The sequence below is a fragment of the Rhopalosiphum maidis genome, chromosome 3, assembly GCF_003676215.2.
Source record: "Rhopalosiphum maidis isolate BTI-1 chromosome 3, ASM367621v3, whole genome shotgun sequence".
In the NCBI taxonomy this organism is placed as follows: domain Eukaryota; kingdom Metazoa; phylum Arthropoda; class Insecta; order Hemiptera; family Aphididae; genus Rhopalosiphum; species Rhopalosiphum maidis.
The window spans coordinates 13,400,229-13,415,051 of record NC_040879.1 but is presented as its reverse complement, the minus strand read 5'-3'; the positions used below and the strand labels follow the sequence as shown (position 1 = coordinate 13,415,051).

Here is a 14,823-nt window from a genome sequence, read left to right as displayed (position 1 = left end):
ATCAGCAATAATGTATAAGTACATAAATACCATAAGTCTTTAATAATTTATCTTAAATAATTAATTGTTATGGCAAAGCTCAGGTCACAAAATATAAATACACATGTACAAATAAACTTAATTACTTAAAAACGCTTATAATAATATTTCAAAAACTTAACCTAAGTAGGACATCAATTTATCATACCACGTATGATAAATAGAACAAAAATATTGTATTATAAAAATTGTTACAAACAATGAATAAAACAACAATATACACAATCAAAATAAAATTCAATTTTTATCAAAAATAAATATTCAACAAAGCCTTTTACAGCTATTAGGTGATGGCGGTGGTGCATTTGGGCTAAAATAAGTGCTTGATGATGGCGAATGGGATCGAGGAGTAGGGGGTGGGGGACAAGGTTCGAGAGGCATTGCAAAATCAGAATCATCATAAATATCGGTGGGCAAGTCAGTTTGTGAACACAATGTGGGGCAAGGAGGTTCGTAACGATCATCATATCGCAGGTATTGATTTGTTCTGATGTAATCATTTGTTTGCATTGTAAGCGTGGTTGTAGGACTCGGTGGTGGATTCAGGGGGCTGCAGTTTGATGGTGAGATCAAATCAATATGCGTTCCATTTTGCATTGCCGTATAAGCAGATGTTGAAGAATATTGTCTGGGAATTGGTATAGCAGTGTACGTGACTATATTATTACTAGTGAGACTTGGACTATGATCTAGATCACTGAAAACAAATAACAAATGGAATATTTATAAATGAATAATGAATATATTTGCAAGATAAGGAAATTAAATTTTACATACCTTTTAGCACAACGATAAATAATGACCAACAACAAACTAAATACTGTTACAAAGAAAATTATTGTGAAAAACAAAGTGTCTTTGAATGATTTGTCACTTGTGGGGCTTGTGGTATGTCCCACATTTCTAATCAACGAGCAAGCCAAATAAGTTTCATCAGATCCATCGATACAATGTTTCCAACCATCACAAACTTCCTTAACTGGTATACATGCTCCATTAGAAATGCATTGATATCTATCATTTGAAAGCAATCCAGATTCACAGCACCGAGATTCATCTGAACCATCAGAACATTGTTTAGTACCATCACACACCCAGTTTTTATCTGTGAACAATTAAACGTATTACAATGTTAAAACATTCTTGCTCTGTAATGAATTTATATTTTCGTATGTGTACACACCAATACAACGACCATCTAAACATTTGAATTGTTGTCTACTACATTCTGAACAATTGACTTCATCCGAACCATCATGACAGTCTGTTTGGCCGTCACAACGCCATATCAAAGGCATACATTCAGGACTTAGAGAATTGCATATAAATTGTTCGGGGCCACAAACTGGTACATTCACACATTGGCGGTCACTCATTATCAGACCTAGAGGACAAGAGCATTGATGGTTGCTGGATGTACTCTCATTGACTCCAGTGACAATGCATAAGTGTGAACACATACCGTGTTTGTTCATTGCACTACATGGATGCGATGCTAAAATCTAAAATATAAAGTTATAAATTATTAATGAACAATATTAACAATAGTTCATATCATGATAAAGATACAATCTAAAATAAATTATTCTATATGATTTAACAAAATGATTATAAGCAAGTGTGATGATAACTAATTTAAGGTTTTAAGATTCAGGATTAAAATGTGAGTTTAAGATAAGCATACTTTATAGTGAATTAGATGATTTTTTAAATTATAAAAAAAGATAAAATAAATATTTCATTACCTCAGGTGTAGGGATGTATATCGAAATTATGTCTACTAAATGTGGATTTTGATTCATGACAGTGCTGCCTTCACTAACAACACCAGTGGATTTATTAACTCTTTCTATCACCTGTTTTTCTTTATCGATCCAATACAAATATGGTCCAAGAACAGCTATATTGGTGATAAGTGCTCCATCAAATGAAATCAACGTTTTCCTAAAATTATAAATTACAAATTAAAATTAAATCTTAACATGTTCTCTAAAATAATCTAGTATATACAAGTTTAGAACACAATTAAAGATATACTGGTTTCACAACTAGTCGAACAAAAATGGCTCTTCCCGTTCAGTCATGAAAATGCATGTAGAATTAAGATTAAGTGCTCCTGGTATAAAAAAGTTGAAACAATTACATTATTTCTGTACAATACCCATAGACATATTATATGTCTATGATAATATCACTATAATCGTGATAATATTGAATGTATGATAACTGTTAGTTAACGTACATTTCCGCTGGAATTGCCAGGCATTAATTCTACATACATTAGTTGGAAGCCTTATCGTGACATAATGGAAGGAGCACAAATTTGTATTATTTTACATATCAGTTGTGTAACCAGTATATTATCTTTAATCGTGGTTTGTAATAATAACTGAAGTATATTAATAAACTCATATTTGCAAATTAAAAATAATTTTTATGTTAATTATAGTTAGTGGCAATAACCATAATATTAATAAAGGAACATTAACTTTTTTCTTGAGCTTAACAGAAAATATCTCTTGTTGTATCAAACACCTAACTTTTAAAATCAATTCAATACTATGTAGAGAAAAGTAAGGTGGAAATAATGTTATATTGAATAAGATATTATCATTCCTCCAGTGTAGCGTTAGGATTTGTGAGGCCCTAATCAAAATATGCTACAAATTATAAATGGTTTTACTTAAGTACTTTTTTTTTATATATAAAACATTTATAATATATTTTCATGTATATAACATAAAAATGTTAGTGATAAAAATATTTCTGTTAATTGTTATTCTTAATAGATTATTAGTAATTGTGGGTTGTATAAAACTAAGAAATTTATAAAAATAAAAGTGCAGGTGTCTAGCCACGAAGCACTCATAAAAGTGTAGGTTACGGGCAAGAACCATGCTGACTTCTCCCCCACCCACAAAAAAAAAACAAGCTTAAAATTTACAATTTTGCTAAGGATATATTACGTACTTCTTTTTTTATAGCCTAAATAAATAAATAAATTTGAATTTGTTCTAGTATACAAATAACTTCATTGAAATTATATAAATTTATACATCATATTTATTGTTAGCTTACCTTTGATAACCATGAAGATCACAAACGTCTACTTTACTTGAATAGGAAAAATAAACCATATTTTGTACTCTGTCAACAGTAAGTGCTTCAAGAGATAACAAATCAGAGGCGATAATAACTCTATTATGGCCATCAATACGGGATCTTATTACTCTGTGTTGACTTCCCAAATCAGTCCAATAAATATAACTGGAAATTTTAAACGAATTATTTAATTAGAGTACAAATCTGAAAATAAAAATAATAAATTACCCTTTCTCGGGATGTATTGCCAAATTTCTTGGTTTTTCTCCATCAAAACTTTTAAAGATAGAACCTTGGAAGCTGCTATTTGTTAAACGAGTAACGTTTATAGTATCTGTTACTGTACAAGTCCAAAACAACAATCTGTTGTATGGTTCCAAAGCGAGATCATATAAATTGTATGTATTTCCATTGTTTCCAATAAACATACTCGGATTTGAACCATTTTCGTGGCAACGTTTTATCATTTGTGTTCTACCATCAATCTAAAAAATATAAAATTATTAAATATAAGTGAAGGTTCTTCGGAAATAAATAATAATAAATAATTTTACCCAATAAATCATGTGTGATATTGGATCATATTCAACCGCTTTTACATGTTTCAATCCTATGACGGGGAGTGAAGAATCTGAAGAATCGTCTATATCCATTACCACTCTATAAAATGTTGTTTTCTGTGCCACAATCAAGAAACTATTTGGTGCTAAATAATGAATGAAATTAATTAGTTTTTAATAGAATCAAAAGCTAAGAATAAGATTTAAAAAAATATATTTATAAATAAGATTTTTATAGTTAGAAATAAAATATATTATTCAATAAATTGTATTTACCTGAGCAAGTGTTATTTTTAAATAATGTGAAATGTGTTTCACATGAACAGTGATATGATAATGGTTCATGATCTCTTGTTGATCCTTTTACGAGACATAATTGTTGGCATCCCCCATTATTTATAGCGCATGGATTTGTTCCAGTTTGACTTGCTTTATCAAAGGTTATCAAATCCGTAACATGATCTAAATTTATTTTAGTCTGCTTTAAAATTGTACCACTTTGAATATCGACTTGGAAATAAGTTCCATTTGACCAATCCAACCAATATAAAGAACCCTAAATTGTTTTCAATAATTAATACCATGATTTAGACTAAAATAATAACCGTTTTAAAGAAGTTATGTAACTATTTTTTACCCTGAAATATGTTATGGCAGAAAGATAACCACCAAAAGGAATAGACACAATTTTACTTTGACGTCTTCCATTAAAATCAATGCTTTCGATGGATCCACTATTTGGTGTCAACGTTGTCCAATAAATCAAACCACTATCATAATCTGAAGTAATACTTATGACTCTACCAATCTTATTTATCAAACAATGTTTCCCTTCACCATTCATTGATGCTTTATGAATTGAGCCAGTAATGCCATCTAATTCACTCCAATACATAAATCTAATAAATAACAAAATATATGAATTAAATAAAAATTAATTTAATAAATTAAAGATACTATATTATAAAACTAACCCTTTTTTAGGATTAAGTAATAAATTTTTTGGATTTTTAATATCATTCCAAAGCAAAACTTTACGCATGGTTCCATCTAATCTTGATACTTCAATTCGCTTAGTGCCTGAATCACACCAATATAAGTTACCACCAATCCAATCAACGGCTAATCCTATAAAACATAAATAACTTTTATTTGAATAATCTGTGCACAATAATTTATAAATTATAATACTTATATTTCAATTTATTTTATAGTTGAAAATATTTGTTATATTACTAAATACTACAATAAATTAAAAAATTACCTTCTGGAGATTGTAGGCCAAACGTAATAATTCTTTCTGCCATTGACCCATTTAAGTAAACTCTATTAATTGTTTTTAATTTAATGTCAGTCCAATAAACTCGTTTATTCTTTATGTCGACATCAACAGCACTGTAAGTTCATAAAATAATTAATTACCAAAAATTACCCAATGGTCCAAAAATAAACAAAAAATAGATTTCTTAGTTTAACAATAAAATATATGTTGTACTTAATATTAAATTGCAAGATTCTATTAAAAGTTATAATAGATGTAATGCTATTTTCTAGCTCATCAAATAAATCGATTTTATAACATAATCTGCCTTTTCTTATGGCCTAAGTTAATGAAATATGAATTTTATTTTAAAATATAATATTGAATTACAATAATAAAATAAGCCAGTGAATGTGTCCAAAGGATAAAAAGTTTTAAAAGAGTTGCCACAAAAGGCTAATGCAGAGCATTTGAGATACTTTATATTATTTACTATACTACTGTATGTCTGTATTACTATACATACATTTTGTGAATGAACTCATAACCAACTAATAAGTAATAATATATACCATATAATGTTTTAGTTTTAGTGTATTTTAAAAAAAAAAAAAATACCTGGCTTCTTTCATTCCAGCTATAGGAATAATATCTGAATAATGACTATTTTCAGTACTTAATATTCCAATATGTTCAGATCGAGCAAATATTAGAAACGATTCAGACAATATGCAAGTTTTTCCATCCATGGCCAATTCATAATCTAATTAATAAAGTAAAATATATTAATGGTTACTATAAAATAATAATTATCAATTTTTTCATCATTGTATAATAATCACCTATTTCACATGCACAAATGTAGTAGCCTTTAGGTTTATAGAAGCAAAATTGACTACAATTTCCATTATTATCACCGCATGGATTGTCATTAAGAGGTTCTTTTAAATTTATAGCTTTTACACCCATTAAATTTGGTAGTTGATCTATAATGATTTTACGGTCAGATCCAGTATTTTTATTCACTCTGTCAATTGTACGACGTTGCCAATCAGTCCAATAAAGGTAGTCACCCAATTGTGTCAAACCAAATACATGCGGCAAATTTTCACTCACAAGTTCTTTACGGTCTTCCCCATTCATACCAACAACCTATAAATTAAAATATAGGTTAAATAGTTACATCAATACAACACAAGGTGAGATATGGTGATATAAGTTAGTTCCAGTGTTGGAGTAAATTAATTACTAAAAGTAACCAAGTTACAAAATAAAAAGAAAACTAAATTACTCTGTTGATTATAAGTCTTCGTTACTAGTTTTTAACATTATTCTTTTACATTCAAAAGTAACTAGTTATAATTATGTTACATTTAACATACTTGAATTAAATAAAAAAAAAAAAACAATAATAATGTATATTGTTAACTATAATGGAATCAATTATTTTACAGGTACTTACTTAAAAATAATTAACTTAGTTTTTTGTAAAAAAAATAAAAATTACTAAATACTAACATAACAAAAATTACGTTGCAGTAATGATTAATGTATATTATGTTATAAGTTATTACTCAACCAGCATTAGGGTAATATTAAAATATCTTAAACAATAGATTTATAAGTACATAGAATGTTTTAATTTTATATATTTTATTCCTGTTTTATATAATAATTTGAATAAAAACATACAAGACTATTCACAAACTGAATTAACTATTTTGTATGAAAGTTATTTTGTTTTTGACTCGTACTATTACAGTAAAAATGTATTAACTCACTTCTATTCTATCAGTTTTTGCATCACAAAAATAAAGAGTTCTTGCTTTAATATCCAATGTTATTCCATTTGGCCACCCTAAATCATCTTTAAGTAAAATAATTCTATCATTTCCATCTAAATTGGAACGTTCAATTTTGGGTCTTTTGTCATACCAATCAGACCAAAATAGCCAACCTAATTCAGGTGCTACAGCTATACCTCTAGGTTCAACCAAATCATTAGCAATTATAACCTAGAGTACAAAAAAAAAACATTGTTTTAGGATATGATTTATATATATATATAAGTATTAAAAATTAATTACTCTTCTGTGTTTTCCATTTAATCTTGCAACTTCAATTCTATCTGTTCCAGTATCAGTCCAATATATGTTTCTTGCAACCCAGTCAATGGCTACTCCATCTGGATGATATATTTCATTGGAAATGACAACTCCTTGGTTACTACCATTCATTTTTGCTCGTTGAATCATTTTTATCTATAATAAGAGATATTTTATAATTATTTGTATTAATAAAAACATTAAATTTGAAATGATAAGTACTTCATCGTCAGTCCAATAAATATACCCATCAACAGGGTCGTAATCTATGGCAATTGCATGAGCCAAACCAGTAAGAGGTATAGACATAATAGTATGATCTGGAGAATCTAATGATATTTGACAGATATCAGTTTTTTGTACAAGAAATAAGACTTCTTGGACACCTACAAAAAATAATGGTTAAAAATAATATATGAAACATCAAAGTAAAGTTATTATTTAATTAATATAATTTAACAAACCTTCTGCACAATTATGATAATCTATAAGCTTTATTCCTGTGGAACAAGCACATGAATATCCAGGAGAATTTGGAGAGAGAAGACACAGATCTGAACAACCTCCGTTATTCTTATCACAGAGGGTAATTTTTTCCGGCTGTCGGGCTGGGTTCCACACACGGATATCCATTGGTACATTATTACTATGTATAATTTCACGGCTATTACCACCCCCACTACGATTTACTACATGAATCGACCTATCAAAATAAAAAAATGATTAATAAAACTATTGTATATTAAACCAATTTTATAAGTTTTAAATTTTTAACAACAATAAATCATGAAAATAAAAAAATAAAGATTAACGCTGAAAATTAATTAATTATTCTTCCTATTCAACTTTTGCTCATTAGTAAAAAAAATACAATCATTCTATGGATCATTGAGAAAACCATACATGAATGATGTTCTAAAAGGAGCTTAATGATATATTTATACATTATGTTAATTACTTAATTGATATACTTAAGTTATAAATGTATGCTTTAAATATAGATAAACAATTTATTTATAAAAAAATATATCTTAAACAAACCATGTCTTCCAATCAGTCCAATATAATCTATCTTGATATAGAGCAATACCATATGGATATGGTATTCCTTTTTCAAGAATAGTCTTCCTATTTCTACCATCATAATCCATTATCTAAATAAAAAATATTAAAACAAACAAATATTATTTAAGTATTGAAAATAAAGTGAAAATACTTACATCAATAAAACCAAGTTTCCCATCAACCCAGTAGATGTGTTTGGTATAAAAATCTATAGTTAAGCCATTTGGCCAAAATATATTATCACTAACTATGACTTTTCTTGTAGATAAATCTCCATTCATTCCTGCACGTTCAATTTTTGGAACTTCACCCCAATCGGTCCAAAACATTATACTGGAATAAAAAAAATAATAACACAATAAATAAAGAAATGTATGTAAGATGTAACATACCCATCCATAGGAACTAAAGCTACAGCACGTGGTTGATCAATGTCTTCCCAATAAAGTACTTTTCTATATTTTCCATCTAATGATGCAACTTCAATTCTATTAGTATCTCCGTCAGTCCAATATATTTTTTTAGTAAGCCAGTCACAAGCTAAACCATCTGGTGTAATAATACCAGTGTTCAATATTGCCACCTATTTTATAAAAAAAGATATAACTATGATATTATAAAGTAAAAAAAGATTTTTTTAATGTATTAACATATAATATAATAATAATATTCTCTTATATTATACTCTATTAAGTTTAATAGTGCAACGGGAGACAAATAAAAATGTTCTCCAGTTATTGGTGCCGAGTGTCTGCCCTTTAATCATCCGCTACTACTACTACTACCTGTTTTTTTGTCATGCCAATGAACAATGACAGCCATTTGATTGGTAACGATTTTTAACATACGATCAATGAGGTGGATCCGGCAAAGTAAAGCAATCAGTTTCATATATACAAACTAGTGTATTTTTAAACTGAACAGATATGTATATATAAGAGTAACCTCAAATGGGCGACACTGGGTATGGCTAATTTACATTAAGGTTTAATTATTTCAATATCTGTCTGGGCAGCCATTTTGCCTGGATCATTACAGTTAAGCTAGTTTTAAACTGCAACCAAGTGTCAAAAACAAAAGCTGATGATAAAAAAAGATTAAATAAGAAGAGTTATCTGATCGTACTACGTGAAAATCAATCACTGCCCGAGGATACTTTTATAAACACGGACTACACTACTACAGAGTATATATTTTTTTTTGATATATGTATATGAAAAGAGATATGAAATGTTATTACTTTTGTGTAAATAATTTAAAAGTAAATAATTCATAACAGATTTTGTTTAAAATTATGAATTAAATTAAAATAAAAAATGTTTACTTTGTTAGTGGCATGAGTTCCGTTGTAAGAAACACATTGAATAGATTCTTGACCATGATCAGCCCAGCATATCAAAGATCCTTTATAATAGAAATCAAGTGCACTTCCTTCGATGAGATCCTGAATAAATAAATAATGGTTAACATAATAGTTATACATTTAAATATAATGGTATCTAACTATTAAAGTTAAACTGACCAGATCATAATTCAAAATAATTTAAACAACTAAATATTGTAAATATAACGAGGAACTTACTTTAACAATAACATTAATTCTAGTCATTTTTGACATATTAGCCATTCGGATATCCTTAGATGTGGTGTATATCAAATTTGGATAAGCTAAAATAAAAATTAATTTTATAAATATTATTTTTGATATAATGATTGAATTCAAGTGTTCAGATATAGTTAATAGGTATACTATTTTTAATTTTTTGCAGTAATTATATTTCTAAAAATTTAGGATCAATACATAAAATTATTAAATTATATGAATTACATTATAGGCATTAGGTATATTACATCACTTGAAAAATAATCATATTATTATTAATGAAAATAAATTTAATAGAAAATATACAATTAAGATTTAAATATATATAAGACCCGAAATAATAAATTTTAGTTACAGCAGGTGAGTGTATTTACATCACACGCAGTTCCACAAAATCTCAGGGCCTTTACGTTACTTTATAATTTCAATATAAAATACATTAGAACAACAAAAATATCATAATAAAATACAAATTATTAACACTGTAAATCAAACTTGAAATATTTATTAATTGACAAATTGGTACCTATGCAAAATGTGAAAAAATATGTAATTGAACAAGTGTTTTGACTATAACTGATTAAATATAATGTTATAATGTGTAACAATATTGTGCAACGTTAAACGAAGTATATTTGAAATGCAACGTGATTATTTATCCATTACCAAGAACGTTACTAGAACTACTTGTGGGGCTTACATTCACATGGTATGGAAAATGTGAGAAAGTATGTAAAACAAGTGTCTGGAACTAAACTGATTAAAAATAATATGTAACAATATTGTACAACATCAAACAAAGTACGATCGATATGTGATGGGACTATTCGGCTCTAACAATAATATCCACGAGAACCACCTGCGGAGTCTACATTCTACATGGTATCCGAGTGGCGAGTACCTATTAACGATCGGTGTACTGTTTGATTTAACGCAATGTGTGCAACTATAGGTGCAATACCTGTCGTTACGCTAGGAATTCGAAAAAAAACGAACTAGAAAGAGGCGTATCATAGATGTTAACGAAACTAGTCAGTTGATGGCGAACGCGATTCGTATAGCACTCAAACGCCGGTATTACAAGTCCACAAAAGGTCGGGAAAATAACACGGTAATAATATAAACAACAACAACGACGACGACGGTCGCGTCCCGCGGCGATGAGATAATTTCACAAAAAACACTGCACAGGTACTTACCGTTGACGAGCGACATCATCGCGGTGCAGTACAGCATCACAAAAATCCACGGCGACGTCATCCTGGCGCATTTCCTGGTGACTGGTGTCCAGGACGTCTCGGTTAAAACAGTGGCGATCGTGCTCCTAGCGTTCGTGCCGGTGTTGTGATCGGTAATGACGGCGGCGGCGGCGGCGGCGGCAGCAACGGCACAAGGTTCACGACGGGCGGTCGTCCGACGGGACAATGGTCGTGATGCGCATCGTCTTCGCTGTGGTGGAGGCGACTGATCAGCAACTCGGCCGACGGATCGCTGTTGCGCGTCCGGCCTCGTCGTCGGCATCGGCGTGTCGGTGCGATAATATTGTCGTTGTCGTCGTCGTCGTCGTCGTCACTACTATCATATTTTCGGCGGACGCAGCGTTAGAAAAGCGGCGGGTAAAAACGCGCGCGCCTTACGTGTGCTCTTGCGCGTGCGCGCGATCGCGTTCCTGTGCGTGCGGGCGGGCAGGCGCTACGGGGAGAGAAAAGAAAATACTTGCACCCGAAGGGACCGGCGGAGGGGGGAGGTGCGATGTCCGGCGGGGGTGGCGAGAATAAAAAAAAAATTCGAAACAAAACCGAACGAACAGCTCGAACAACTCGCCGAGGTACGGCCGATCGCGACGTACCGGCGTACTATTAGAATGTTTATTAATTTATTATTGTTATTGTTCGTTTTGTTATGAATACTTAATGTTGTTGACCTGTTGTAATAACATTATCATGACGGTCGGCGTACGCACACGTTATCACCGCTGTAAACAAACGAGCACGTTGTGGACTGTGGGTGATGGCCGGTGACGATAACTCGGCGCGCACCAACACGAGGAACGCGAGAAATTTTTCGCTTGCAGCGCGTCGGTTCGCAGCGGGGCGCCTAGCCGGTGCGCTGCGTTGCGTCCGCCTGCCCACCTGTCGATTGCCTCTTCCCCTTCACCACTCCCCCGTCAGACAATGTTCACGGACAAAACCCGGTTGCGGAGCCGCACCGTAGGGCGCAGGTGATTTTTATTTTCTCTGGACTATATACAATACTATATTGCGTATAGGTATTTTATAAGATCTTGTACGTGCGCGATTTGCGTTAACCATCCCACATCCGCCCTACTGCAGATGAACACGTCGTACCTGAACGTTTATGATGGCAAACTACCCGTCCCGTATACCAGATATGACCGTACGTGTTCTCCTGGTTACCTCCAAACTGACCGCTGCTAGTCAAATATGTAATAGTCTTTATAATATAATAATAGTAATTAGCAGGTAATGCAACGGTTAAAAATGTTAAAAACATGAAAACCACCTATAAGATATAGAAATCAACAAGTGTACTGCATATAGAGAAATCTCAAATCACATAGTCTCTAAAAGTATAGGACAAGTGTTTGTATACCTACCGTGTAAGAACATAATTTTTTTAAACCTTTATGAGACGTGACTGTCTATAATACTAAAACGTTCCACGGACCCTGAAGATATATTTTTGTTACTTGACTTCTAAGCTTTAAACACGTAAATAACAATAGGAAACAATTAAGTTAGGTAACATTAATTTATTGTAGGTACGTTTAAATTTTAAATGTACATAAAGATATTCCACACAAAATCTCATTAAATACAGATGTAGATTTATGATGTTGGCGTAATAAATGTACCTATTTATGATAATGTTTTATGTAAACATCGTTTATTAACTATTTTAACAGGTATTGATTAAGGAAATCCTATATGCGATTATTGCGATTATACAACGAAACTGATCTGCAGGCTTTCATCGCCGACGCTCGTCTCACTATTGAGATGCGCTAAAAGACAAAAGTCGCGCCAGACAGAGCAGCATTGAAACATCGGGATTTTAGTGGTTGACGAAAAGTGCCACTAGAAATAATTATTATAAAAATGAACTTATTGTATTTTTTTACCATCGTTAAATTTATATTACCTACTAATTTATATTATTATGGACTATGGATAACATGTATACAAAACTAAAAAAAACTATATAAGTACAATTAATATCTATCAAACAAGAACACGCCATATTATGATGATTATTTAGATTTTAGACCTTTGATACACGTACATAATATTATACAGATAAATCTTAACAAATAAACGGGTACAGGATGCCTGTTATTATAAATAAGTCATAGAATCAACAATATATGTTTACTAACTTATTAGTAGTACTTACCTACTTTACTTATTAATTACCGTTATATTTATTTTAATTTATATTTACATATATGCTATATCTATTACAATAAATAATTAAGATTCAACAAAGGTACGTGGGTAACAAAAATCAATTGCAAATAATTATTTGATAAAAGTCATAGATATCTATATTTATTTTGTTGCTTATACATTTTTTTATTAAACTACAATATCAAATAAACACAAAACAAATTATCTAAAATATTTTAAAAATACATTCTTATCATAGGTAAATATTCTATGTGGCACGAACAGATCAGCTACACGGTCTTACAATTAATTCAATATATTAACAATATTTTGTACATTGTACATGGCTAATTAACGTACGATATCGACAAACGCTGGACCCAAAACTCATTGGTTATGTATAGCTGTATTATTATTTTTTTCCATTTGTATAAAAGATAACCTTTTGGCTCAGTTTGCTGTTTTGACCTTAATTTATATTATAAACATAATATGTACATCATAATACGTACAAAATATAATAGTTATATACTGCTATAGTACCTTAAATCCGGGGAATAAATCCATTATCATAATTTATAACTATTATTATTAAAAAATTATTCTGTTAAAATTATAGTTCGTAAAAATATTAATATATGTATAAATTGTGTGTAAAGCTGTCTCTGTTAAATTGAATTAAAGCGTACAATCGTACAAAGTGAAATTTATTGTTATTAGATAAAATTAAAAAGTAAAATATAAAAATAAATAAAATATTGTTTTTTAATATTTTTTTGACAACTTTAATTTTAACTGATCGCAAATAATTTTACAATAATAGTTATGGAAATTATAAATACATATAATTGTACCTATAGCCTATAGGACTATAGATAATGAATGATATTTTTTCCTTACACTTTTTTACTGTTAACTATAATTCAAAAGTCTCAGTATTAGTTTTTGGTAAAAGCGTTTTATTTTATGTTGGATAAAGAAAAAAATATATACAATATAAATTTATTATTATATGTATTATATTTTTCAGACGTTCCGTAGGCGTTTCGTACTCATAAAAACGTGTTATATATCATTATGTATCACAGTGTGATTTAATCAAATAAAAATGACTTTAATTTTTTAGCCATTTAAGTGACCTTCATTATCATAGACATATAAAAAAATTTAAAAATAGACTGATCATAGAGAGAGAGAGAGAGAGAGAGATCTGGTAGACAACATAGTTAGAAAATGTTAGCATACAATTTATAACAGTTGAAAATCTCTATCTATTGGCTAGTGGCGTCATTTCAATTTTTTTTTGTTAATACGAATGACGTATAGAGCAGTCCACTTAAATACAAGCCACTATCAATTATTCAGACTAATCAATTTATAAAGTGGGCCAAATTGCTACAATATTGGATTTTAAATACGTAAATGTATACCCTGCGCGATTCAAATGACGCAACTGATATTGGCCATTAATAGTGATAGAGAAAAAGTTCAATAACAAAAATAATATTTTTTAGAAAAAAGAATTAGGATCCATCATATGCACACTTTAGATTACCTATTTCTTTGTAACAATGATAGTTTTTGTTTTCTTGTCTGCCCTAACTGCATGATTTCTACACGAGTGCAGTAATTAAAAAAATTACGTTCGTTAATTCCTTTTCTTACATAGGTAAAAATATGT

General features: G+C 30.1%; 1 protein-coding gene across 1 annotated transcript; it reads right to left on the bottom strand.

Moving 5' to 3' along the window:
• Positions 1 to 76: 76 nt before the first annotated feature.
• On the bottom strand, positions 77 to 11,256 carry LOC113559798 (low-density lipoprotein receptor-related protein 6-like). Its single transcript, XM_026965556.1, has 23 exons — positions 10,935 to 11,256; positions 9,715 to 9,800; positions 9,457 to 9,576; positions 8,525 to 8,715; positions 8,288 to 8,465; positions 8,109 to 8,221; positions 7,532 to 7,770; positions 7,290 to 7,453; positions 7,050 to 7,223; positions 6,744 to 6,977; positions 5,805 to 6,114; positions 5,581 to 5,725; positions 4,966 to 5,096; positions 4,676 to 4,829; positions 4,339 to 4,600; positions 3,978 to 4,257; positions 3,696 to 3,847; positions 3,370 to 3,626; positions 3,118 to 3,306; positions 1,785 to 1,983; positions 1,223 to 1,541; positions 817 to 1,144; positions 77 to 736 (listed from the first exon to the last, which is right to left on the bottom strand). The coding sequence occupies exons 1-23, from the start codon at positions 11,254 to 11,256 to the stop codon at positions 301 to 303; spliced, it is 4,983 nt and encodes a 1,660-aa protein (XP_026821357.1). The 3' UTR covers positions 77 to 300.
• Between the last annotated feature and the right edge of the window lie 3,567 nt (positions 11,257 to 14,823).